This window comes from Arvicanthis niloticus, chromosome 14 (assembly GCF_011762505.2).
Source record: "Arvicanthis niloticus isolate mArvNil1 chromosome 14, mArvNil1.pat.X, whole genome shotgun sequence".
Taxonomy (NCBI): Eukaryota; Metazoa; Chordata; class Mammalia; order Rodentia; family Muridae; genus Arvicanthis; species Arvicanthis niloticus.
The window spans coordinates 61,348,997-61,376,080 of record NC_047671.1 but is presented as its reverse complement, the minus strand read 5'-3'; the positions used below and the strand labels follow the sequence as shown (position 1 = coordinate 61,376,080).

Sequence of the window (27,084 nt, the reverse complement as noted above, 5' to 3'; positions counted from 1 at the left end):
ATTTTTAGTATTGTTGAAGGATATTAGAAAAGTAGAATAATGTAAAATAATGCATCTCCAGTTATGAGCATTGTTTAGTTTATTAGCATATATACATAGACCTATTTATGTATTTAACATTTTTCTTATTAAGAATAATGTACCTCCCAACTCATTCCTTTTCCCTTCAAATTTCTTTTTTTTTTTTTCTCATCAGTATTGTATTGACTTTGGAATTAGCACATTCTCAGGTGCCTTTTACCTACAGTTCCTCCAATGAATGTCATCATTGAACAGACTTCTAAAGTTCTATGACGTCTTTGTTGTTAAACTTTCAAATTTTATTACTTTTTAATTAATTTATGTATTTACATTCAGACTTAATATTTCTCACCCCCCCCATATACAGTAGAGGGAAATCCATGGATGCTGTTTGTTTGTTTGTTAGCATTAAGACTTCTAGGTCCATATTTTTACCAAAATATCTTGACTGACTCAAGGAGAAAACTATTGTGTCTCCTAGTATGTAAATCCTAATATCGGCTGAACATCTTGATCCAAATATCTGAAACCCAAAATGTTCTCAAATCTGAAACCTTTATGTTCTAACATGACAGTGATAATTTTTCAGCTATTGAAGCATTTTATAGTTTGGATGTTTAGGTTATCTGTATATGATAAAAATTTAAAAGCTCCAAAATCTGAAGTGCTTCTGGTTCCATACATTTCATGCTAAACTCATATTGCCTATGGAGGAAAGCTTCCAAATTAGCCAGACTTCAAGGTAATTGACCAGTGTGACTCATAACATGTTTGCTTCAGGCTTTCTTGAATTTAGTTTGTGGTCTCACATATGGACGTGTGATTGCTGGCCTGGAATGAACTCTTATTATCATGTTGATTGATCCCCACTCCTAAATGTTTGTGTAGTGATCATCCTGGTTGGAAGATAAGCCTCTGTGTGGTGTGTTGTAGTAATTATTTTTTAAAAAATGGCCGCCAGTCAAGCCTACTATATAAGCTGCAGTGTCTCTGCCTAGCTCAGCCACGTGGCCAGAGGCCACATGCACGCTGCAGCTAGAAACGGCCAGCTAGAAATACCAGCCCTGCCACCCACAAGACGCCAGCGTGGGAGATGGCTCTTGCAATCTCTGCAAGGCTGGGCAGTGCCCGGACCACCCCGCCAACTACACGGGCTTGGTACAGATGAGACTGTAATGCTTAGATTATCCAAAGGCTTATATATTCAGTAATGATCAATAACAAGATAGATAGTCTTACAATCAGAGGTGTAACCCAATACCCAACCTAGATATACCAACTACCTTTGACTGCTACAGACAAGAAAACATTAGCCTCCATGTCCACTTCTCTCCTCCATCTCCCCTAGCTACTCCTCTTCCTTCTCCTCCTCTTCTCTTACTCCTCCTCTTCCTCTCCTTACTCCTCCCACCTTAGCTCCTCCTACAGTGGTGGGCAGTGGGAGAGTGGATATGTTATACACAAGAGGCTTCCACATGGGCTCCCTAGAAACCACAGATAGCAATTAAACAGAGAAATAAGTCCTGAGTCCAGTACCAGCACAGCAGTGTAGAAAACCAGCCATTATGTAGATATGGTTGTGCTTTGTATACAAGCCATAAATCCTAACTACTATATCAAAGTCTTGCTTTGTCCATTGGACTTCTTTTTAATATTGTAAATTAAATAACTGAATCAATCTTGGAAGCTTTGCTTTGGAAACTCCTTTCTGGAACTCCGAGAAATGCTACCGATATACTTGAAAGAGCCATGCTTCTTTCCCTCCCTTCCAATGTGGGAATCTACTCTGTATTCATCACAGTCTACATGTGGCATTGATGGAGCTTGGGACACTGTCCCCACTGGTTGTAGAACAGAAATGGTTTTCATTTGAATACTTTGGTGTTTTCTAATGAAGTATTACCATCCTACCAAAGGTCAATGGACATGCCATTCCAGCTAGCTCAGACAAGAGTATTTAGTATCCTTTCATTCAATTGAGTCTAAGCTCATATGGCTAAGAAATGCAATGTTTCTCAAAGACCATTTGACAGTACCCTATCTCTAGCTTCTGTTTCTCTTGAACTGGTAGCAGAAAAGCCACATCTGGTTAGCTCCAAGGTAATGTTTCCTTTCAGAAATAGATCCTAACAAGCACATATTCCAGATTTGCACCTGAGTGGTTCACTGGTGGTTTTGCCACTAAGCCCTTAGGCACCTGAACTTCTGTGGACTTGGTAAGAGACAGCAGACACTGGGATCTCTGTAGTGCTCACAGATGAACTGTATAGCCTTGGTCGTAGTTCTTTCTTGCTCCTCTTCAAGATCTGTCTGAGCGCCACAGCTTTCCCAGAACTGCCCTCCACTTGTGTGCTGTACCACAGCAAACCTCCCCCTTTCCTTCTCCCTTTGTATAAAAGTATCCTGGTGAGCAGCAATGCCTCAGCTAAGATGTAAGGGGTTGACTTTGACTCAGACCAGATGTCATGGCAGAGCTGTAACGTGCCATCATTGCTTTCATGGTGTCATTTATATCAACATGAACATTTTAATTTCACAGCCTCAAGATTTCATGGACATTTATGCTCTCTCTGCTCCCATTAATACATACAGAGTAAATCCTGGGATCTCATTCCTTTTAGATTGAAATAAAGAACAGTTGATACATGTGAGATATCTAAACAAGTTCATATCTGATGGGGGGAAAAAGCATTGAGAATAAAAAAAAGCAAAGGATTTCTGTTCAGCTAATGAAGGTGAGTAGGAACCTGAGGATCAAACGAGGAAGACACCTCTCCCCTGCTATCAGTTCCCAGTGCTGTCTCAGCATTGTGATCAAGTGAAACAGAATCCTCAAGTGTTGGAGAATCAAAACCCTCAAAGTGGGGGGCAAAGATAATTATTTACCTAGACAATGCTGATACGAGAGGAATTTTAATCTCTCTTCATGCTGTAAGAGTTATAAGAATAAATAAAGAAACACAGTAGAGATTTATAGGCGAGGAATGTCTGGATAGTTGTATAGCTAGATAGAATCTGGACATTATTTCTATTGGGTATTTTATTTAAGCAAATTTTTTAATGAAATAAGTCTGTATATAAGGTTTTCTCTCCTATCAGAGACGTAAGATCAAAGATAGCACAGCATCAGAATTGTACCAACAGCTCTACCTTTTGAATGCTGCTGCTAAGTATATTTAGTCAGCCTTTACAGGAATTATAAAACGCTTCTAGACTGTGATGAACTCTTTTGAATCTACTTTCTTGCACAGTCCTTAGACTTAATACACTGAGTAAAAGTAAGTACTATTATGACATGAAGAACCAACATTCACCACCTCACAAGACCACCCCTGGTGGCTGTGGATATACATGTGGAAGGGTTCGCTCCAAGCTGAAATGAGCACACTCTTCAAGAACCAACACTAGTGATGTGACAGGGTCACCATAAGTGCTTCTGTTTAGTTGGAGCGACTACAATGGTACTGTAGGTGTTTGAAGTAACATTTAAATTACCCTAATCCCACTGTGTATGCTGTATGTGTCAGTAAATAGTTTAGTGTTTAGTATGTTTCTTTATAGACTTTTTTGGCTTTGGCTTTTGCTATTGCTGTATGTACTTCTATTTTCTTTAAATAAAATTGTTTTTACCAGGCATGGTGGTTTATGCTTCTAATACCAGTATTTAAGAGGCTCAGACAGGAGGATTGCTTTGAATCTGGCTAGAATTAGCTGCAAAGTAAAGTCTGGGAGTGGGCCAGCCTAAGAGAGTCTCCCTGTCTTTGCCCACGTTTCTTTCTTTGTGCTGATGACTCAGAGGCTCTTTCATACTCAACAGATGCTCTACACTGAGCTACGCCCCCAGTCCTAAGTCATTTTTTAAGCTGTGTTCTGATTTGCCATTCTCTGAATAGTAGATAATCAAGGCATAGCCAAAAACTGCTATATGGCTAGTTGTTGTCATACCAATATATTCTTCTATTGTAAGGAATAACATGGTATTTCCAATCATATGTATTAGAAGATTAATCTGAAATCTAAATCACTGCTACAATTATATTTGTTATGGTGTAAAAAAAATGACTCCCTTTGGTGTAAAAAACACTTCTGTGTATAAGATGAGAAAGATATGCATTAAAGTTATAGCAAGCAATTAGAATGAACTGTTGGGGTCCACACTAGCCCCACGTTGGGGTGGCCAAAAAATGTCACGGCCCAGGCAAAATGTTGAGGCCCTGGCCGACCCACATTTGGGCGGCCACTGTATCCAGCCCAAGCTGCCGCTCCGGTCTGCGAGTTGGGGTTCAGCAAGAGCGAGGGTGAGGGCAGACTCTACCTAATGTCTGATGTGTCTGATTCATCTGATCTCAGTCTGAATCTGATCTGTTCTGTCTCTGCCTTTTATATGTCTCACTTCTAAGCCACGCCTCTAAGTTACACCTTTAATCATGTCCTTAGGTCTTGTCTCTAACTCTGATCTCTATACTTCTAAGTCATACTCTTAAGTCACACACCTTTAATCTCACGAACCTTTAATCTCAAGGTATCTAAACCAAGATTATTGGAATGTGCTCAGCTGTTGTAGGCTATTGTAATCCAAGTCTCATGTCAGGGTATATGGCTCAAGATGGCTGCAAAGCTGATAGCCGCCTTCTGCTAAAAGTTGGCCCCCAACAATGAACATCTTGCTTGTTTTTGAGAAAGGGCCTCACTTAGTCCAGGCTAGCTTTGTGCTCACCGTGTAGCTGAGAATGACCTTGATCCTGTACTGCTCCTGCCAAAGACTAAGATTTCAGGCATGTGCAACCGCATCCAGTTTCACGTGGTAGCAGAGATTGGACCTAGGCTTGCACACTCCAAACAAACCCTGTGCCGGCAGATCTACATCCGCAGTCCTCTGAGCAAGCCTCTTCTCTAAAACAAATAAGTGATTGCATAAAACAGACTGCTCCTGGCAAACAACACATAAGAGTTGCCTACGTGCCCAGCACAGTTGCCCATGCTTTGTCCTGTGTAGAAGCTGAAGGAGGCCTGGAAGATCAACCGTGGCATGCTTTTGCTTGCCAGCACCAGAGCTAGGAATGCCATTGATTCTGTTTCCTTAAGTCTCTCTTGAGACACCAAACTAATGTTGAATTTTCACTATGCTACATCCACTTACTCACTCTTTTTCTGTTTCCATGCATTTATCATTGATTTTGAACTAAACAGGGGTTGTCAGGTGCAAATACAATGCTGACCAGTGCCAACTTTAATGAGCCAGGAGTTCCTGGCCTTCCGTCTATCTTCATCAGAGTCATTCTTTCTTACTGACACCTCTTACATTTCAATAACTGATTCATTGAGATTTTTCTTATCATTCAATTTACCAAATGCTTCCAACCTGAAACAGATAGGGAATCTTCCTGAGTTGCTTTTTATTTCAGTGTTTCTCTAGACTGCTGAAAGGCTCTCCACTGGACTGTGGTCTGGCAATGCCTGCACCCTCCACCCGAGACCTGTTTTACTCCCTATCTGATTCTGCTGGGCTAATGAAACTCAAACACTCATCCGTTTGGCTACAGTTACTATTCCCTTAGTGATTCCCCTTTCTTTCTTCCCTTTCTGTCAAGTTCTTCTCACTTTCCTCACTCAGTAAAACCTCTTAACAGGTATTTGTCAGTAAATCAGAAGCTGTTTTCTTTACCATTCCTCTTCTCTCTCCCTTCCTCAACCCATCTCTTTCCCCTCACCTAGTTCTTTTGTTACTTTTTTCCTCTCTTCCTTTACCTCTTCTTTACCTAGAGAACTGTACATGTATGTTTAAATCCCCTATGTCGCATGCACTCACTGAGATACTGTTGTCAGTGTGATTTAGAATTTTTTTTAGAATGGCAGATATTATCAGTACACTTAAGAACATCTTTCCTGGGGTTCTGAGTCAATCTCATTTGCCCTGAGAATGTTGCTCCATGACCAATCCTGTGGTCTGCACTTATAGCTCCATGGCAGCTTTGCCCAAAGGGCTCCCTCTTGCATTTAATATAGGAGCTGGGATGCTGCCTCCAGCATATACCCTATGCCCTACCTAGGCTTACTATTGCTGTGATGAAACACCATGACAAAAGCAACTTGGAGAAGAAAGGGTTTATTTGGCTTACACTTTCATATCACTGTTCATCATCAAATGAAGTCAGGACAGAAACTCAAACAAGGCAAGAACCTGGAGGAAGAACCTAATGCAGTGTGCTGGGCCCACACCTACCAGTGACTAATTAAGAAAATTACCTATACACTTGCCAACAGCCAGTCTTATGGAAGTATCTTCTTTAATTGAGGTTCCCTTCTCTCAGATGACTTTATCTTGTGTCAAGTTGACATAAAACTGTCCAGTACAATTGACCCCTTGTCAGCCTGGCACACAAACACATCACCATTAATCTACAACCTTTCCTTTCTCATTCATCCCCAAAATCTCAGATTAAAAACATAAATAATTTTTTTAAAGTCCCACAGTCTTTACAAACTCAAACACATTAAAAGTTCAGTCTCTTTTAAAGTCTTCACTCTATAAAAATCTAGCGTTCTCTCAATTGTGGTCTCCTATAAAAATCAAAATTAAATACTTTCAAGAGGGAAGAATCAGGGCACAGGTCACAAGGAGATCAAAGCAAAACTAAACTCCTAACAGTGTAAATAACAAAATGTCCGATGTCTGGGATCCACTCACATTCTTCTGAGCTCCTCTAAAGGACTTGGGTCACTTCTCCAGCTCCGCCCTCAGCAGCAAACATACAGTTTGTCTTCTAAGCTCTGTCAGGCTCCACTCCACCACTGCTGTTTTTGGTGGTTGTCTCATGGTACTAGAATCTCAAAATGCTGGGATCTTTTCCTGTATCTGGGCCACACCTTCACCAATATCATCCCTTAGGCACTCTTCGTGGTGCCAAGTCTCAGCCTCTCTCCATGACCCTTCAAGACATGGCACCTTCAATCCTGTATCTTCAACTGCTACTGAAACTGCACCTTCACCAATGGCCTCCCCTGACCTCTCACAGTGCCAAGCCTCCACGACCCCTTCATACCTTCAAAACCAGTATCACCTGGGTGATTCTTACACTATCAATTTCAACTACCAGCCCTAAGTACCATTGTGGTCACCTCTAGAACACAGCTTCTGTGTCCTGACTCCTAGGTAACACTTTCCAGAAGATTTCACCTCAGCAATGGTAGTCTCTTCTTAATATCCACTAATTTCTCCCAGCATGAAGTATCCCAGTAAAATAAAGGCTTTGCTTTAATTGTTCTGGTCTCTTGTTAATCAGAGCCAATTCTTCAGGTTTAACTGACCAGATTCTTCACACAAATGTCCCAATAGAGTCTTTGTTTACCTCTGAACCTTCACAAGCCAGGCCTCCATTGTCTGCAGTGATGTCAACATTCTTATCTTCCAGGCTCCTACACAACAGCTCTCTGAGCTCTCAACACTCAATGGTTCTTCTAGCCCAAAGTTCCAAAGTCCTTCCTCCGTCCTCCCCAAAACAACACAGTCATGTCTGTCACAGCAGTACCCCACTATCCTGGTACCAACTTCTGTCTTAGTGTTCTATTAGCTATGAGCAAACATAACCACAGCAACTCTTCTAAAGGAAAGCATTTAGTTGGTGCTTACTTTGAGTTTCAGATGTTCTGTGTGTTGTGTGTGTGGGGGGGGGTAGCATTTCTTGTCATGAGGTTGTTCTCCCTAATAAATGCATATGAAGGTTATAAAGACCTTATATCTATGTTGTCTTTCCCACTAAAGGGGATAAGTAACATATGGAAGCACACTACTATCTGGTTTATATCTTTCAAATGATGCATTGATAAATTAGTTTTCCTATAGAATGTGGTTGTCCTAATGTGTAGTATAATACATACTTAGTGCATATTCATTTGTGCCCTAAATATGCTTCAGTGCATGTTAGTGAACAGGAAAACCTCTCAGCACTTTGACCTGGCAGGATTTATGAGGCAGGTATCTCTTCCTCTTGGTTTGGTTTCTGCACTGTTCTGTAGCTTGTGCTGCCTTTGGAAGCCTGGCACACAAGGGTTTTCAGGTTTCAAGCTGCCCAGCAGTCCTTAACTCTCACTGCAAGAAATGTATGTAAGTTCACCTGTCATAAAGCTTTTCTACCATTCTCTAAATTATGCCATAATTCATGGTCAGTAGGAAATTTCAGTTCTAAAGGAAAGAAAATATTTCATATTGAACAGTCTTATATAAGCTTCTAAAACAGTTAAGATGCTAGAAAATGCAATGTGTTGTTTTTCAGTACTTTGGTCATTGAGGACAGAGACAATACGCTGTAAAGTCTATGTGTAGTGCCTGCTATGAGACAAAGAGAAGAATTACTCCAACTTTACCAGTGCACAGCTTATCAGACTGGCTCGGATCTCTGAAATCAAGTGCATTGCTTAGATAGCAATGGTATTTTATTTTTCCTCTATCTATATTCATTCTTATTCATATTTATTCACTCCCCAACCTCATTTATGATACACAGTCACTGTCCCACTAAGCAGCACCCCAGTTTGTAGTGATAGACTTTTACCCAAACTCCAAGTGAACAGCAAAAAGACACAAGTGGGCATCTTATGATCCTTAGTTTGTATGAGTTATGGAAAAGCCCGTGGTTACTCTTAGAAGGGTCTTTCTATTAGTGGTGATGTGAACTACAAAAAAATGATAATGTTCACATTAGGTCTCTCAAAACTCCTAGAGCCAATATATTTCAAAATAGATGGTTAAAAAGCATGTTTCATATCCTTCTGACTCAGATTTTATGAACTTACAGTGTTGGGTTAGGGCCAATACTGTTTCCAAACAGTGAAAAACCTGAGTGTTTAGTACTTTTAAGATTTCATAACTGCAAAAAAGGCTAATTTAATCATTCTTGGACATCATATTGTATTGTGTTGTATTGTATCATGTCATGTCATATTTATTCACAGCCAAGAATGTCTCTGCTTTCATCCTAGATATTTCTTTGTATTCTCATAGAGAAGGTTCAATAGGCTATTCAGATTACAGAAGGAGCCTGTGAAGGCATTTTATGTCCAATGCATTAATGGCCACAGTTCACAGGAAAAAAAGAAAAGAAAAGAAAAGAAATTCAACTCTTCTTGGAATTATCATCATCAGATGAGCAAATTTGTAAGAATATTTATTTAAAAGGCTTGTTTCCCTCAACGCCAGTCTCACACTTAGTATGCATCTTGGTGGGGCCATCATCAGCTTCCTCTGTGGCCTTTCTGAAAAGCTGTCCATTAGATGCTTTAGGGTATGTATATAGGTATATGTATTATAGATGTGCGTCATTCATTTAAATTGCTCTGTGAACTTTCATCATATCCAACAACCATGATGACACTGGCTGCTTAGCCAGTGATTAGATATTTAGGTCATTTACACTTTTGTGGTCACAGGCAGTGCTCAGTAAATGTTCCTGTCCATATTATTTATGTATATGAGAAGCTATCTATAGGATAAGTCCTAGAAAGAGGATTATAGGTCAGATAATATCATTTGAAATGGCTACCTGCAATATTTGAAAGTATTTTATCATTCCTTCAAAAAGTAGATAATAGATAATTTATTCATGAAAGGATATAAAGCTAAATATTTAGCTTTAACTATGTCATAGAGTTTTCATTTTTTGGTGATAGATAAGTGCATAAAAATATATTTGGTAGTGAAATTGAGTGGAAAGAGAAAGCCTCCAATGTGAAGCTCCCAACCACATGTGGAAAGCTATCCTAACAGTATAGAAGCTCATTGAGACAAAAAGATTTTGGATCTGGTTAATTTCATTGCATGATATTTTTCATTTGTAAGTTCTTTAAAACAGAATTTTAATAATAAAAAGATAACCAAAACATTTTATACTGTATCAAGTCTAATAATGAGAACAATATCTTGTAGTTATAATTACCATTTATTTTATTTATTCACTCTGCATTCATTCATTTAGAAGTGGAGTCTTAAATAGTCCAAACTGTCCTCCAGGTTGTTACATAACCAATGATGACCTTGAACTTCTGATCCTCCTGTCTCCATCTCCAGAGTGCTGAAAGCAGAGATATGTACTAAAAGATAGAAAAATCATAAGTTGATCCCCTGGACCCTACTCTTAAAAGCAAAGACATAAAAACCTGTAAGTCAAACACTGTGTCGACTCAGTCCCAGGAAATTAGCTGATCATTTGAACAGATGGCCCTAACTAAACTAGCCTTAAGATTCATGGTGTCAGGATGCTATGGGCCCGAGATTAGCCTGGCCGAGCTTTGAACTAACAGCCTTGAGACAGTTGGTGCCAGGATGCTAAAAGTTTGAGATAAGCCTGACCCCCTTGAACTGGAGCTCATGATATATAGTGTGAAACTAGTTCGATATAGCCAATTATAAAGTGACACACCATCCATCTTAAGAATTCGAGATCAAATGTATCAATGACCTAGTGACCTGTTCCCTCTCCTTCCCCCTTCCCTAACTCCACTCTCAGCCTTCCCCCTTCCCTAACTCCACCCCCACCTGGTTTGTAGATTCCCCCTTAAAAGCTGTAAAATTCTTTTGTTTGAAGCTGAATTCCTCTGCCCCTGCATGGGTTTGAAGTGAAGACAGCCCTGGCTAGCCAGTAAACCTCATGCGATTGCATCAAGTTGTGTTTCTCCTGAGTGATTTGGGGTGCGTCTGCAGTTCTCCACGGATTGGTGAGGTCCTTTTCATTTGGGCTTTACAGTACCACTGCAGCTAGTATTATGTAGCACTAGAGGTCAAGCTCAGAGCTTCCTGCTTTCCACTGAGCTTAGTCTCCAGCCCTGAAGGGTTATTTCCTATAAAGAACTGTTCTTTTTACTCATTTCTTCAACCAAGTTGTTAATAGTTTTACTTTCACTTACAAGCATTATTTTCCTTTGAAGGAAAGTGGTCCATTTTGTAATATCTATTATTACAAATAAATCTTTGTAATGTCTTGTATCCTTTCCTATGTTTCTGTAGTGGTAGGTGTTAGAGAAAGCCGGGCGCTGTCCAGCTAGCTCCTGGCTGGCACCAGATTCCTGCTCTGTGTTCCTGCTCTAACCGCAGCAATGACTGGCTGGTAGAAATAAGACTCTTAATATTTAAGATTATCCAATGGATTTATATAATAGCAAATGTCTAATACACAAGAGGCTCACACAATTAGAATTGTCAACCCAATATCTAACCTTGTGACATGAATAACTACCTGAGACTCCTAAAGACACGTATGTCTGCCTCTATCTTGCTTCACCTCCTCCTTTTCTTTCTTCCTTCCTCCTCCCAACTCCTGGCTCTATCTACCTCTTCTACTGCCCAATCATCAAGCTCCACTGCAAATACAGTGGGCAGGAAAAATCCTGCCACATGTTTCCTTTCTACTTTGGCTGTATATCAGGATTTTTCTCTAAGGGGGTTGGTGGAAATTGTAAACAGGCCTTTTAAGGTTGGTAATTGCAAGTTTTGAAAGTTAGATTTAGCTGAGCAGTGGTGGTGCATGCCTTTAATCCCAGCATTTGGGAAGCAGAGGCAGGAGGATTTCTAAGTTCGAGGCCAGCCTGGTCTACAGAGTGAGTTTCAGAACAGCCCGGGCTATACAGATAAACCCTGTCTTGAAAAACCAAAAGAAAAAAAAAAGTACGAAAGTTAGAAAATGTAAATGCTTAAGATGGTAATGAGAAAATGATTTAAGTACAGAACTCTAAACTCACCAAGATAGGATAGATAATAGAATACTTTCTTCTAAGTTGTCAAATACAAATGGACTGAACATTGTGAATGTAATTATTACACCATGGACTTCATAATTATTTCTACCTTCTGTTGTTATTGTAAGACAAAGAGCCTTTTTTTAGAAAAAAAGGGGCATAATGTAGGGGGTTGGTCTCATGCTGGGTATTCAGATGCTAAATACTGTATCCCAAGAGGAGTTGCCCCAAAGGGAGTTGATTCTCAGTACACCAGCTTTTGTTGTGAATACCTTGCTCCCTGCAAGGAGCCTACCACTTGGGCTGGGCAGAAGAGAGGGGCCTGAGCAGTGGTTTACAAGCTTGGGGTCTAAGTTAAGGACCATGAGATCAAGAGAGAAGGAAAAAGGAAGTGCCCATGGGTTCCATGGATCTTGAGCACATGGCCATGAGGGCTGACCTGATGGAGTATGAGCTGCCAGGAGACAAGGCAAGTGATGTCATGAGGATCACCACAGGGAAGTAGACAGAATAGCACAGAGGGCCAATATCTGTCCAGCCCTTGTGCTTTTAAGCTTATTATAAATCTAAAGGTTTCTGTGTCTTTTATCTGAGAACAAGATGGTCTAAAATGGGGGAGAAGCCCCTAAGTAAATATTTAAAGGCAACAAGGGGGTGCAGCAAACTCCCAGAATAATAATTACAATAAAGGCTTTGCATTCAGAAAATTCTCCCATGCAAATGATTTGCCAGCATCTTGGGCACCTGTATGTCATTCTGGTCTTCTCACTCTGTTGACTCATGTAGTAATTGGTTACAGTTGCTCTAACATCACCATTAACTGGAGCTGCCTGGGGTGTTTCATTTTGTTTCTCAGGTCCTCTGTCTAACTTTTCTTTCTCTGGATATCCACTTCATCATAACAACAATTTAAAAAATAAAAATAATAACTTTACTATTCAGCGTTAACTATAGGGCAGGCATTGTGCTAAGCACTGTAGATATATACAAAATTATAAATCCCAAGGTCTGAGGCCAGGGAAGTCACTATGGGGAGAGAGGGCAATCTTACAGTTCCATTTATAGAGGAAACAACTGAAAATAAGAAAAATCATCAATTTTCCCAAGATCACATAATTACAAATTACCACAATATAGTTTATATTCTTCATACAACTTTGGAGCCTGGCCTCTCACTGTTACCTTAAATGGAATGTTTTAAAAATACTATTAACTTGGAGCTGTAGAGTGAAAAATTATAAAAACTATTTTGTGAAAAATATGCAGGCTTTTTCTTTACCCTAAACCTGAGCAAAAGAATACAAGTTCCAGAAGGCAGAATTGAATGTAAGATTTTCACTGCCCCAGGACACATTCCGGGTGGAGGACATTATCCCTGAATCAGAGGACACTTGCTAGATTAACATTCCTCAAGCCTCAGGGAAGAAAATTGGTCAATCTGAAATAAATGACAGGGCAGGGCACAGTGACGTGGTAAAGCTACATTCTTGAGAGGAATGAGTGTGCAGAGTGATTTTCACATGACTCTGGATCATTTGGGCTGGATTCCTCTGGAATGTTCCACTGTTCTTGGTTAACCCTCCCTCCCTTGGTCTTCCCAGTGTTATGTTCAAAATTTGTAATGTAACCAGTCATGTGTAACCGCGAGAAAATGCCTTCCTTTCCCCACCCTATGCTATAAAAAACCCCCCTCAGCTTGCAGGCCTTTTGTCAAAATTCTGTTCCTGCGTGGACGAGCAGTTTTGACCATTGACTAGCCAACTCTCCCCAATAAACCTCTGCTGATTGCATCCAGGTATGGTTTCTTGTGATTTTTGGGTGGTTGTGATTTCCTGAGACTTGAGGAAGGGTCTCCCAAGTCTGTGGGTCTTCAGAGCTATATCAGAAATATTATAGTGAAGTTATGAAAAACCCTAGTAAGACAGCTATGACAGTATTATCGTTAAATCACAGAACCTCAGAAAGATTGCTAGATTCTCTATAGTCCATCTTTCACTATTTATACTCTCTGGTACCAGGATTATCATGTGGCTTAGAGTTCATTTTATGCTGCCAAAACAAAATACCTGATGCACACAAACCTTATAAAGAGAGGGAACACAATTTGCTGGCTAAACATCCTGGTGCAGGCTCTGGTGAGGCTTCTTATGGTCCATGGTGACAGTGGAAGTCCTGGTGAACATCAGAGTTATAGTGACAAACACAAACCAGAAAGAAACCACAAAACTGGAATTAAGATTTCTAAGTGTCAGAAGGTTCATTTTAGTTGTGGCTGTATGTAGAGTGGAGTAATGGTAAGAAAGCATCTGTGCTTGCCCCACCCTCCTGAAACAGTCTGCTGTAATAATGCCAGCATAATGTAATGTAATAATGTCCTCACTCCAGACTGAGGACAGTTTGGCATGAGTGTGAGAAGGAAACAAACCTGTCACAGGGATGTTAGATACCTACTGTAAGACTCTGGTGAGTCTTAGCTACCGGGACCCCCTGAGTGAATCACACGGAGATGGAGATCAATGCAAAAGCAAGAGGAGTTTATTGTTCCAGCATGCTGGGGGTCATCCTGCATCCAAAAGGAGAGGCAACCCTGGGTAGATCATGCAGGGAGCCTTTATATAGTTTCCAGGGGCAGAATAGAGAAACAGCAACTAGGCACACTATGATTGGCAAGACAGTCTGACTTTTAAACTGATTGTTCCTTAGGGAATGAGGTGGCAAGAACTTTCCTTGTCTGGGGGAATGGGGGTTGGGGAGCAATGGTGGACAGCCCTGAGAAATGTGTCTACATGCTGTTCCCCACTGTGGTCTTCCTGAGAAAAGAAGGGAGGGAGGGGTGCCTACCTGTTCTATGACCTCTCTCTCCCAGGAAGGGAGGCAGTGCAATTTTCCAAAGACTCAGAGCTGGCCACTTCACTACCAAATGCAGTATGGGAAAGGAAGAGATGCTAGATCTTTCTGGATGTTGGTGTTCATGGTATGATGAAATAGCTCCACCTTTAACTATTTTAGGGTTAGCTCCTAAACTCATATCTGTGTTGCCATTTTGTTTCTTTTACTTGAAACTTGTGTTGACACATACTGACTGATAAATTATTTCTCTGCCACTGAAATGAGCCAGTTCAAGCCAGATTAGATTATATTAAATGCAAGTTTATTGGGAAACTGTTCTCGAGCAAGTACACTAGCCCTAAGGTCTGAGGCCAGGGAAGTCACTATGGGGAGAGAGGGCAATCTTACAGTCACCTCTTAGACAATGCTAACCACAAAGGCTGACCTGAAACAGCCGCTCCCACACTAGGTTTCTTGGCAACTCATATTTGCACATTATCCTATGACAATGAGTATTAGCTAAGTCTATTATACCATAGTTCCTGTTTACCCAGGTTTATTGCACTAAGGGCCCAGCTTCCTGATAACCTTTTAATCCTCTTATCTTGGGGCCCTTCATGGAATGTGTGTAAGTCTTTGGAATGCGCTTCTCCCAGAGCATGTCTCTGGAGAAGTTAATTTTTAAGTTTAGGCTGAGACCTGAGATTCCTTCATTTCCCCCAAGTTGTCATCCTGGTGTACAGCGTGATATTGTTGTCTAAGCATAAGCACTTGTATTATAAATTCTCTGATTTAAATCTGAGGAGACCCAGATGGCTAATGGTCATAGAGGAGCATGCTGAATAGGAGAAAGTTTTGTTTTATTTTGTGGTGTGGTGCAATGCAGTTCAATGCAGTGTGGTATGGTATAGTATGTTTAAAGAAAGGGCACTTTGAGTACCTGAAGCTGAGAGGAACATATAGGGAACACTTCTGGAGTTAACTTTGGCTCACTTTGTGCTGACAGCATGTTACCCTCACCTAATCTTTTACTAACTGGAAATGTTACCTTTGTTATTGGCCTTGATAATGAATTCAATGTTTCTTGTTTTAATTGTCTTTTGTCCAATTATGTTTCTGTACTGTATGATGGTCAATCTTTAATGGTAGTACATCAACCAGCTTTAATATGATTCCTGTAAATTATCTGAACTTGTGTATTCTGAAAAAGGCTTACAAATACTGGAAGAATTAGATCACACTCTGGCAAGGAGCAAACATATAGTTGGGCTAACCTTTGCGATGTTGTTACTCTCATAGCACTTATAGCCAGTACTACCACTTCTCCATTAGCTTTAGCACAAGAGGTACAAAAAGCTAGTTTTGTTAATCATCTTGCTGAAAATGTAACCAATGTCCTGAGCATACAAGAGGATTTGGATAGACAGAACAATGAATTAATGCTTTATATTATATAGTGTAGATCATGGGCAATGAGCCACAAGGAATGACTCTGAAGCCATTTGGAATGTCATTCTCGATACCTATGTATTTGTATAACTCCAAAAATGTATAATGAGAGTCAGCATAATTGAACCAAAGTAAAAAAGGCTCCTTCAAGGTATATGGCATAATACTAATATTTCTTTTAGATTTATTAGCCTGCATAAGGAGGTTGTAAGTTTAAGAAACACAAAGCCTTTGTCTTTTGACACTGCTAACATTGCAAATGATATTCTGAAAAAATATTACAGGCCATTTTTTTCTTCATGGTCCTTATTTACTTCTCTCCTATTGGGCAGATCAGGACTTGGCTTTATGATCTTTTTATGGCATGTCTATTACCTGTTCTTTTGCAAGAAATCAGAGCTGTTACAAATATCAAAGCATAGTTATGTAATTTGAGCTCCAATGTCTTCCTTAGCAGAAGTTGGTGGTCAATGATGGGTAAGATAATCCTGAAAACATTTTCAACCTAAGACAGGCCATATAAAAGATTATTTGTATGCTAATGATGGTTAAGAGCTGTGTTTTCGGATGTCAACCTAAGACAGGCACAACTTTCTGCTCCATGACTGATAAAGTGCTTCTTATAGGGAAAAAAAAAAAAAAAAAGGACAGGTAAGATTCTCTTGGAGGTAGATCAACCTAAGACAGGGAATGAATCTACGATGCATGTACTGATGACTGGTAAGGTCCACACTTTTTGAGGAGACACCTAAAACAGGTACAGTCTTTCTGTACTAACAGCTGAGACAGCTTTGGCTTATATTATAAAACATGGGAGTACATCCAGACTTAAGTTTGAGTGACCTTTTGCTTGTTCATGAATGAGTCTGCTGACATCTTTTTTTTTTTTAAATTAAGATGTGCATTTTATCATGCCAAGTTCCTCCACTTACACATACATCCTTGAGAGACTCTCCTAACCTGAAGGAAATGGCCTTAGTCAGACATAGATATGTGTACCATAAATTAGCCATGTAAGCATTTGTTGTCATTGTTTATCTTCCTAGAATTAGTGAAGCTTTGTGTTGCATGCCTTTAAAAGACACTGAGAAAATATACTCGTTGCTGGCATGACATTGACCAGCAGCCTTCCCATAGCTGTCTCCTCCATCTTTTTTCTGCCTTTCATATAATCATCCTCACTCCTCAAGTCATGGTTCCCATGTTGACTGACTGGCTGGCTCTGGCAGGAGTATCAATGGACAGAGAGGCAAATTATTTATGATGCTTTTCTTTTAGTCTTTATGGCATGACTGATGTTAGAGTTGGAGAGAGTGACAATGAATAATGGCTGGTCAACTCTATGGATAACTTGTGTGGAACAGCCAGAGACAGCAATATTTTCAAAACAGTTGAGATAACACTAATTCAGTACAACCCATAGTGGAGTCTGATGAGCTACAACTGATAGTATTTCTGTTGGAGAAGAGAAATACAGAGATGTAGTGAAAATTCAAGGCATTTAATGCATGGTTATTCACTGTGTTGCTGAGAAAGCGCTACTATAAGGGAAAACATTTAAATTTACTGTGTTATTGAATCAATAATGCTGGTGGTGAAATTCATTTGTTTTCACAGATTTTAATATCATCAGTTCAGTGAATTTTTCTCAGAAGTAAAGGATAAATACCCTGACCTGTGAAAGTAGTTCAGAGACTTAGCAGTAATAAATATATTTGATTTTTCATTTGGTTTTTTTTTTTTTTTTTTTTTGGCTTGGTTTGTCATAATTTTTGTGTAAATTCAGAACTGACACTCAATTTTTCCTGAAGAAGAAAAATCTCCTTTGATAACTATTATAGAACATTGAATAGTTTTGAGATTAGTATTTGCTACAGGTCTGATAGTGGTTCTTAATAAATTCAACCAAAAACTATAAGAGAAAGAAGTACGTACATGTAAAGTAGCCTGTGGTAATAGTTTCCAATGACAGCTAAACTTGTGTGAATCACATTTTATTGAAGCAGACAAAAAATATATGTGTATATACATATAAAGATAATTATAGCAACTTATATATATTATATTTTATTGAGTAATTTAAGTAAAATAAAATATCATAAAACAAAGTATTTATGAAATGATAGTTATTTTGGAAGACCAGCTTTGAGGAGGTGATACTAAAAAAAAAAAAAAAAAAAAAAAACCTGGACAGAGAGAGCTAGAAAGATCTATGGAAGACCCTCTTAAATAGAGACTACAACTCATACAGGCTCAGGTAGGGATCAAGGATAATAAGGTTTTCTAAGATGTATTTTTGTTATTTTTAATTAGGAATATGTGTGTATGCATGTGGGCATGTGCAGATAAATGCAGGTGCCTGCAGAGGCCTAAGACATTGTATTCCTCTGGAGCTAGACTCACAGGGTCTGTGAGCTGCTCCACATTGTTGCTTGGAACTGAACTCAAGTCCACTGTCAGAGTAGTATGTACTCTTAACAGCTGAGCCATTGCTCTGGCTTAGAAAGAATAGCAAGTTTTTATTTATTTATTTAATTTTTTAGTCTATACAACTAGATTGATGGAAAGGAGTAGGAGTATAGAAAAAATGTCAAGTTCTCTTTTGGAAATTTTGAAATTTCTATTGCACATTTGAGTAAGAGTATCAGGTGTCAGTTGACTATATGATTCTGGAACTTAAGACCAACGTTGTTTACCTGCTTTTGGTAGTCATTGACATGTAGATGCTAACCATAAGAATAGATAAAACCACCTAAGAAATGGCAGCTAAGGATTGAACCCTGACAGGATTAGTAATATAAATCAAAGTAAAAGAGGTTTAATAAAATCACAAAACATGAGAAAGGTGAAGAAAATCTCTGTCATCATGGTGATTCTTAACAGCCTATAGAGAGGTTCTTCTTGTTTGGGGCAGTGAATGGAAAGACGCTTTTCATCAAGGCATTCTTGGGATAGTGTTTTACATCATGGGCAACTAAGGGAGAATGGTTTCTTATTGGGGCAGCCTGTGGGGAGGGTCTTCTCATCCAAACCAGCCTATGGAATGAACCCAAAAATAATTTGTTTTCAAACTATTCCAGCACACCCTGTCAGACTGTCTCTAAAATTGTCAGTATGGAGCCAAGTCAAATCAGCGGTTAGGCTGTGTCCTTTCTGAAGTTTTGTGCCTGCATCTTGTTAGATCAGGAGCAAGCAAATGGAAAGCAAGGCTCTGGCTATATCTAGCTTCATAGGAATAGAATTAGTTTCACAGCAACACAGATCAGGATGGCACTGGCAGAGAAGACCAAACAAGCTTTTTGCTTATCACTCTGCTATAATGAAACTCATAAAGTCAGCTATGTACCTAGAAAAGTTGGGAGCACTGGCTTTTTGCCTTTCAGAAGCAATGGAATTTATGTCTGTGGCTGAAACACAGACAAACCATTATGTTTCAAGGGGTGGTATTTTGTAAATCTGGGTAAGGGATCTTTAATATTATTCAGATACCAAACAGCCATAGGCCAAGCTAACCAGCTTTATAGTCTCTACCATATTAATTCAACATATTCATATAATGAACCATATTCATATAATGTGAGCTGATAGTGACACTGTTCTTTTCTGGTACTTAATATGATATCACATTGGAAGTGTAATGGTTTGAATAGATGTGACCCCTGTAGATTCATGTGTTTGAGTGCATGGCCAATAGGGGGTCACACTATTAGGAGATGTGGCCTTTTTGGAATAGGTATGAACTTGTTGGATGAAGTGTGTCACTGTTGGAATAGGCTTTGAGATCTTATATATGCTCAAGTTGTGCCCAGTGGGACAGTCCCCGTTTGAAGTCTACAGATCAGGTCTTTCTCCATCATCATATCTGCCTGGATGCTGCCATGCTTCTACCATGGTGATAACAGACTAAGCTTCTGAAGCTGTAAGCCAGCCCTGATTAAATGTTTTCCTTTATAAGAGTTGCCTTGGTCATGATGTCTCTTCACAAACCCAACCTAAGACAGGAATTAATTTGTATTTTGCTTAACAGCAGATCCATAAAAGTGGGTATTCATACATTAGATTAATGTAAATTCAAAAATTAGATTAGTTCATTGGAGAAAAAGATAGCATGGTTACAGCTACTAACAGCCTAGTTACAACAAACTAATATGCAGTTGAGGTGCCAATCTTTCTGTTTTGCTATCTTTGCCTTATTAATAATTCTTTATTGTGATCTCATTATGTAGACGAGGCTGGCCTGGAACTCACTCTGTCAACCAGACTGGCCTCAAACTTACCTGTCTCTGTCCCTCTCCCTGCCCCCATTGCTAGAATTAAAGACATATGTCACCACTGTTGTATATGTTAATCTTGATGGAAAAAACATTCTAGGAAGTCAAAAGGGCCTTGGTTCAAACCTTTGGCTCATCTTTATGAACCTTAGTTTCCTCACTTATAAAAATCAGAAAATTAGTCCAAATATATCAAAGACCCATTTTTTTCAGTAAGTAATCATTATGAGTGCTCCTCTTCTTGGAGGTATGATCTATTCCATTCAAGGAGATGTGCTAAGTAATTTCTGAGCTATAAAGAACATATGTAGAATTCAGCCTGTCTGTTCTGCTACAGAGAAGCTTGTGCACTGCAGGTGATGGAGCCACTGTCTGTCTGCCTCAACATAGTTGGGTAGAAGTAATATCATTACTATTATCAGAACTATTCTTCCTATTCTTCAGTCTCTGTGCAGTTAGAAAGTTGGAAAGGACTGCTGGGGTCAGCAGAAGAATAAAGCTTACAGACAGTAACAGGAGCCTTGTGCTCAAACCCTTTCTGGGGCTTTTCTCCCTAAAGTTTCCCTGTGGTGGGCTCTGTGGTCAAAGTCTTGGCCCGGGTACCTCTGAGAGGCTTTGGATCTTAGTGTTCTAATCTTCTAACCCTGTTTTCTCTGGCTGTCTTACAGGTATGAGACATCTCTGTTGGATTTGGTTCAGTCTCTGAGCCCAAATTCTGCTCCTAAATCGCAGCCGCATCCCTCCAGAGCAGCAGGGACATGGAGTACTCTCCGACCTACCCCTCAGAAGTCTACCTGGAAGAAAGTAAGGACACGTAGGAGCCCTGAAGACCTGGAAGAGGATCAGATTCTGGAAGACATATTTTTCATATGACTCTGAAGCACATGCTACAGGATTCCCACAGGAGATATTTGGGTTCCTTTCCATATTGATATAGGATGTTAAATTGGAAAGTAGCTGAGTCTCTCCTTTCATGGAAACCTCTTGCCCACATCCTTTTATGGTATTGAATATAGAAACTATTCTAATAAATCAGGGTGTTTTTTTGTCAAACCATTCATCAGAATCAGACTAAAGGAGATTGCTTAAGGGTAGGATCTTTTCTATACCAAACAGAAATTAGAAATTTGGGATACTTTGTGTGTGGCAGACTCCATGAATATCTAGTGTCATTTTAAGATAGTTCTCAATTTACTACTGCAAAAAGTTGACTCTTTACAGAAGGAACACTTTCCCATTGACAGACCTCTTAAATTAAAAAGTAGCCACTCAGAAAGGCTCTTCTCTCCTCTCCAACACTAAGTGTGGCTCTTCATTCTGAAATTGAAGTTGGCGACCCTAATATCATCTTACATGGAACCAATACTTGTGGTCATCAACCTGGTCATTGTCACCCCTTAAACCAAAAGGCTTAATGACTTACAGGGAAGTTCCCAACCACACGGTGGCATTAAACCATGTGGGAATGGCTGCCTGGGAAAATTTACCAGTGTCTAGGCAACCACCTCTCCAGTGTCCCATGATGGATGTTTCTTGTTGACTTCAATGTCAGTTGTTGTTGTAAACTTTATTTGTGATTGTGTCTGAGGAAGATGGCACTAGAGAAAGAGCAGTGTCAAGTGGGTGCAAGTTGGCAGGTTGGCAGGTTGGCAGGTTGGCAGGCTCCTTCTGCCCCCACCTCACTCCATAAGGATGAATAGTCCTACTCTGAGCAGCGCCCATGGATGCACTGAGTCTAAGACAGCTCTGCTGGTAATCTTTCTTGGCCCAGATCTGAGTCTTTTCGGTTCAGGCTGAGCTTAGTCCTGTTGAGTCTACTCAGGCTCCCTCTCTGTAAGCCTCCCAGTCTCATACTCTTCCTCTGAGGCAAATGCAAGAGCAAGACTAATTACTTGTAGTCATTCCCTTTGGAAATTGAAAGTTCATTGCAGATTCCAACTTCCTTTTCAACGTCACCCTGAGAGTAACTAGAATAGGCTTGTTCCATTTCAAAACACCTTTAGGATATGTCTTTGGAGTGGTGGAAATGGCCATTTTCTCAGTTGGGTTTCCAGAAACATTTTTTCTCTATCTTGTGTGTCAAAGACAGCATAACTATACCTGTTTCTTTAGACCTGCGATAACCATAGTCACTGCTCTGGGCATCAGCAGTCTTCCTACTCCAGTATGTCTCCAGAAAGAAAAGAAAGAGAATCTGATCTCCTTAAGAAGATTAATTATCTGTAGAAAAGTTATAAACAGCCTAAAAACTAAAGCCTTTTTTGCGATGGCGTGCCAGTGAATAGAATTTAATTGCTTCTTCTCTAGCATAAGAAGTTTGAAAGAGGAAAAAAAAAAAAGAGTTTTCAGGGGTGCATCAGTCAACACACTTCACACATGCCAGTTGCCGTCTTTCTCCTGCAGGCATTTATGTGTACACACACGCACACACACATAAAATCTAGTGACTTTGTTAATTGAATGGTGTATGTTAACATTTTAATCTGTATTAAATTTCCTCTGAGATATGTGTTGTTGTAGAGGATTGGGGCCTGTCCCACAGCAGAATGGGAAGAAGGTACAAGTCATGTGCCTGCTTTCTTCAGGGGTTGGTTGGGACTTGTTTGGCCAGCCCCTAGATGTTTCCTCAAAGCAAAAGTGTACTCAATAATGAAAAATTTGGTTTAACAAGATTCACCAAGGTCACCAGATAGTAAGGAACAGTTCAAGCCCAGGGATGGAGATGGGGGTCATTGTCCTCTTCTTTACTTCTTTTTCCTATTTTGAGTCAATATCCAAACACTCAAGACCATGTTCTACTGTCCAGTCATGATTTATCAGCCACATGGATTGGTAGCACATGAGAGCAGTGGGAAGAAGGGAGGAAAGGAAACAGGCCTAAGTCCCTTTGCAGCCTCGGTACAATTCCATGTTGCATGCAGCTCTCTCATAAAGGAGAAAAGGAGGGTCAGAAGAGAGAGCTGGAGATAGCAGGCTATGGGCACTTCCACTGCTACCTCCCAAGTCCCTTATCTACAATGGTTAACATTTCCTTCCAAATTTAAGGTTTCTAACTCCCCTATTTAAAGATACAAAGAACTCCCCAGGGCTTACAGGACAAGGGGCACAGCCCTAGAGAGGCACATCAGGGCTCTGTCTCCATCTCTGGTCCCATGTCCCTTCGTTGCATCAGCCACCTCCATCACCTTCTCTCCTTTGCTCCCTACTGTGGCTCGCTACTGTTAGACTCATCCCAATGACAAACTTCTCTTTCAGGGTCCTTGTGGGTGAGTAATTTGAGACTATCTAAGTTGTTACCACTTTATGAAATTTCCCTATGTTCCTGGCACTGTACTGCTGGCTCCAGAAAGATTTGCAGATATGTCCAGCCCATAGCCCATGGGCCACATATGGTCAAGGATAGCTGTGAATGTGACCCAGCACAAAATTGTAAACTTACTTAAAACATTTTGAGTTGTGTTATTATTTTTGTTTTTCACTTTTTTGTGTGTAACTTGATTGTGCAGCTCTCAAACATGAACATTATATATAATAAATCATGTCATCATGTTGCAGTGTCAAAAGGCTGGCCATGCAGCAAGTCCAGAGCCTCTGTTATGGCTCTCCTCATTATAACACATTGTACTGGGTCCTGTTTCTCTTTCTTATGGACACTTAGAGTTCCAGGTGTCCAGGCTAACATATGCTATGTTTGAGGAGCCAGCCTCACCATTGATGACATACAGATATGCAGGTGAGTTATTGATACCTTCTGAGAATGATAACTCTATCTGCAGATTTTAGGACTGACCTGCTGACCTAACCCTAAAAACCTAGACCAGAGAAAAACCAGAATGAGAAGGTCAAAGTTCCCAAGAATGTGAAGCTGGCAGTTGGAGGGCACTGAGATATGACTGCTTAGAACATGGAGCAACCAGCAGGCCCAAAGGCAGGCATCAGTGTTTGTGTTAGAGAACTACAGAGGTGGTTGGCCAGAACAACTTTAGTCCAGAGCTGACATCCTCTCCCTGCCCCTGTTGTCTGACACCTGATTGGCTGACCCTAAGCTGGCACTAGCACACAGTTGCTCACAGTGGACTCCCACCTGGAAGCTCCGTCTGTCTTTTCCCCAGGTGCTGCCTCACCCTTTCTTCCTCCACAGCCTTTCCAGCTTTATGTTCTGAGGTGGCCAGTAGGCTGCTGAGGTGAGGGAGACCATGTTGTATCCCAGTGAGATTAGGTGAGGTTTTCAAATCTACTCTGAGAGATTTTAGCTTGTTAGATTTATATAGCATTGGGAAATGGTAAACTGTATAAATTTTCTGTATTTTCTATGGACAGTTATTTATGGAGGGGTGTTTTTAACTCAAGTGCTAGAAATATTAAATCATCATAATAAATTCATGCTATTCAGACTTTCTTACAGTGTAATAATTTTTTTCTGAGTATGAATGAAGAGAATCATGATTTCTTTAATATACCATTATGTATGTCTTCTCGGAGTGACACAGCTTACTTCATCAAGCTGGATAATAGCAGAAGGAGATTTACTGTGTCAAAGGTAGAAAAGGCTGAGTGATGCTGAATCTGAGAAGACACAGTTGAATCTGTGATATCAAAGAAAACTGTTCCATTTGGGCTTCTTCCTTGGTTGGAAGGAACATGTATGTCAGGGTGGGTCTGCCTGGCATTGCAGCCCCCTAGCTTCCCTCCTGAGCTTGGGGAGGGCCACTGAGTATAGAAGTGGGATCAGAGATGCCGGTGGCCTTGCATCTTGTTCTGTCCAGGGACAGATACCAGAGTGGGGCTAGAGTAGAAAGGAAAAACACATCTCCCCATGGTGACAGATTCTCGTCCAAAGAAAAAGGCTGGTAGATCTCTTTCTAGAACCTTCCTCCACCCTTCTGTTTCCTCCCCACTTGTGGATTTATAGCCTTCCTCAAATTCTCAAGGAGTTTGAGAACAATCGAGGAATCATCAGTCTTGGGTGAACTCTGACGTACTTTGACTGTCTTGGGAAAATGTATCACTCTGGATTCTCAGCAGCATACAGAACAGTGGGCGGAAGGTTAGGTGAAATGCAGTGCTGTTTCTCTGAGGTCAGTGTAGATAGAAATCTGAATGGCAGCCCTGTCCTAGGCAAAGGAACATTGGGTGTTTAAAGATGTGGAGGCTGGAGATGTAAGGTGAATGTGATGTCTAGTGTTGCCAACTTGGCTGGATCAAGAATCATCTAAGAGTCAGCCCTCCAGGTACACTTTGAAGGATTATCTAGTTAGGTTAGCAGCTAAGAATGCTAGGGATTTTAATGTTTTCAGGAAGACTCATCCACTGTGGGTGGCACCATTCCCTAACAGGGATAGGAACTGAGTACCAGTGCACATCTGTCTCTACTTCCCAGCTGCTTCAAGGTTCTGACTTCTCTGCCTTGGACTGTAAGCTGAAGTAAACTCTTTTTCCTTAAGTTGCTTTTATCAGAGTATTTTATCGTTGCACTAGAAGAAATACCAGGTAGTGAGCAAGCTCACAGCCAGCCTTAGGTGCTAAGTCTGTGCTAAGCAAGGCCATGGGAGGAGATTTGTGAGGTTCTGGCCCGCTTTAACAGTATACTATTCCCTAGTGCTTCATTAGCGGCCCAGCCTCAATTCCTACCTGCGTGGTATTACACAAATCCCTTCACCAGTGCAAACTGAGTGTTTCAGCCTACATATAGCATAGACAATGTGCATATTCACACCTGCTTTTGCCTTTTCCTTGCCAAAACTAGAGATCTGATAAAATGTTGCTCACATACCTACTGGGATGCACACCAGGCATTTTCACAATCTCTCTGAAGGCTGGCAGATGGCAGCAAGCCTCTCTGAAGCATGGAGAGCTAGGGGCTCCATGACTGCCAGCAAGAACCGAACCTACAAACTCCTAATCATTGCTGCTTCCCACTGTATGCCCCACCTTAGGCAGGGATTCCAGCTCCTTCTTAACCCCCCAGTAGGGTAAATTACCACCCCAATTTCAGAATGTTGCTTACCTGTTTTCCCCTTCAGACTGGAACGTTATTATCCATGCCAGGCCCTGGCTTCTTAGTGCACCAGGCTTTACTGGCCTCAGCCTAGGTGAGTGTCAGCAGCAGGCAAAGCTGAGAGCTGCTCCAGGGCTAGGGTTTGTGAGCTGTGGAGGCGTCTTCTGGATGCTGCTAATGACTCCTGGTCTTTCTCTCCTCCCCTTCCTCAATCTGCCTCTCAGACACCTATGTACTGTCCTTTCACACCTGACGTCTATTCAGATTGGAATAACTAGATCTGAGGAGGTAGCTTAGTGAAGTTCCCTGCTTTATAAGCATGAGGACCAGAGTTTAATTCCCAAAGCCCATGTCCAAGAAAAGCTAGGTGTTCTGCTAGGTGTTATTGTGCACACTTATAATCCCAGCATTGGAGAGGCAGAAACAAAGGGTTTACTAAACATCCAGGTTAGCTTATTAGGCAAGTTTCTAGCCACTGAGAAATACTGTCTTAATAAAAGGTAGGCAGTGCCTGCTGACTAACAAACACCTACACACACACACACACACACACACACACACACACACACACAGGGCGCAGGGTGGGAGAAACACTGGCAATGCTGCTTTCTGTCTGGATAGTCATGCTGTTCCAGGAAAGAAAGTCAGAATGGACAGTGGACAGTTATTGCTCACACTGGCCATAGTTGTAGGCTTTTATTTTTTTCAATGTTTATCTTTATTTTTAATGGCCTGATACCTATATGCAGTATAGTGTGGGCTTAATGTGTGAAGACTAAATAGGAACCA

General features: G+C 40.6%; 1 protein-coding gene across 6 annotated transcripts in view; it reads left to right on the top strand.

The window, feature by feature from the left end:
- Kiaa1328 (KIAA1328 ortholog) overlaps positions 1–24,696 on the top strand; it is a 262,182-nt gene extending 237,486 nt beyond the window's left edge. For all 6 annotated transcript variants that reach the window (XM_034517966.2, XM_034517964.2, XM_076912878.1 and 3 more), the window contains one exon: positions 20,966–24,696. In XM_034517966.2, the coding sequence (XP_034373857.2) occupies positions 20,966–21,170 (205 nt within the window). In that variant the 3' untranslated portion in view covers positions 21,171–24,696. The remainder of the gene's footprint in view (positions 1–20,965) is intronic.
- The last annotated feature ends 2,388 nt before the right edge of the window (positions 24,697–27,084 follow it).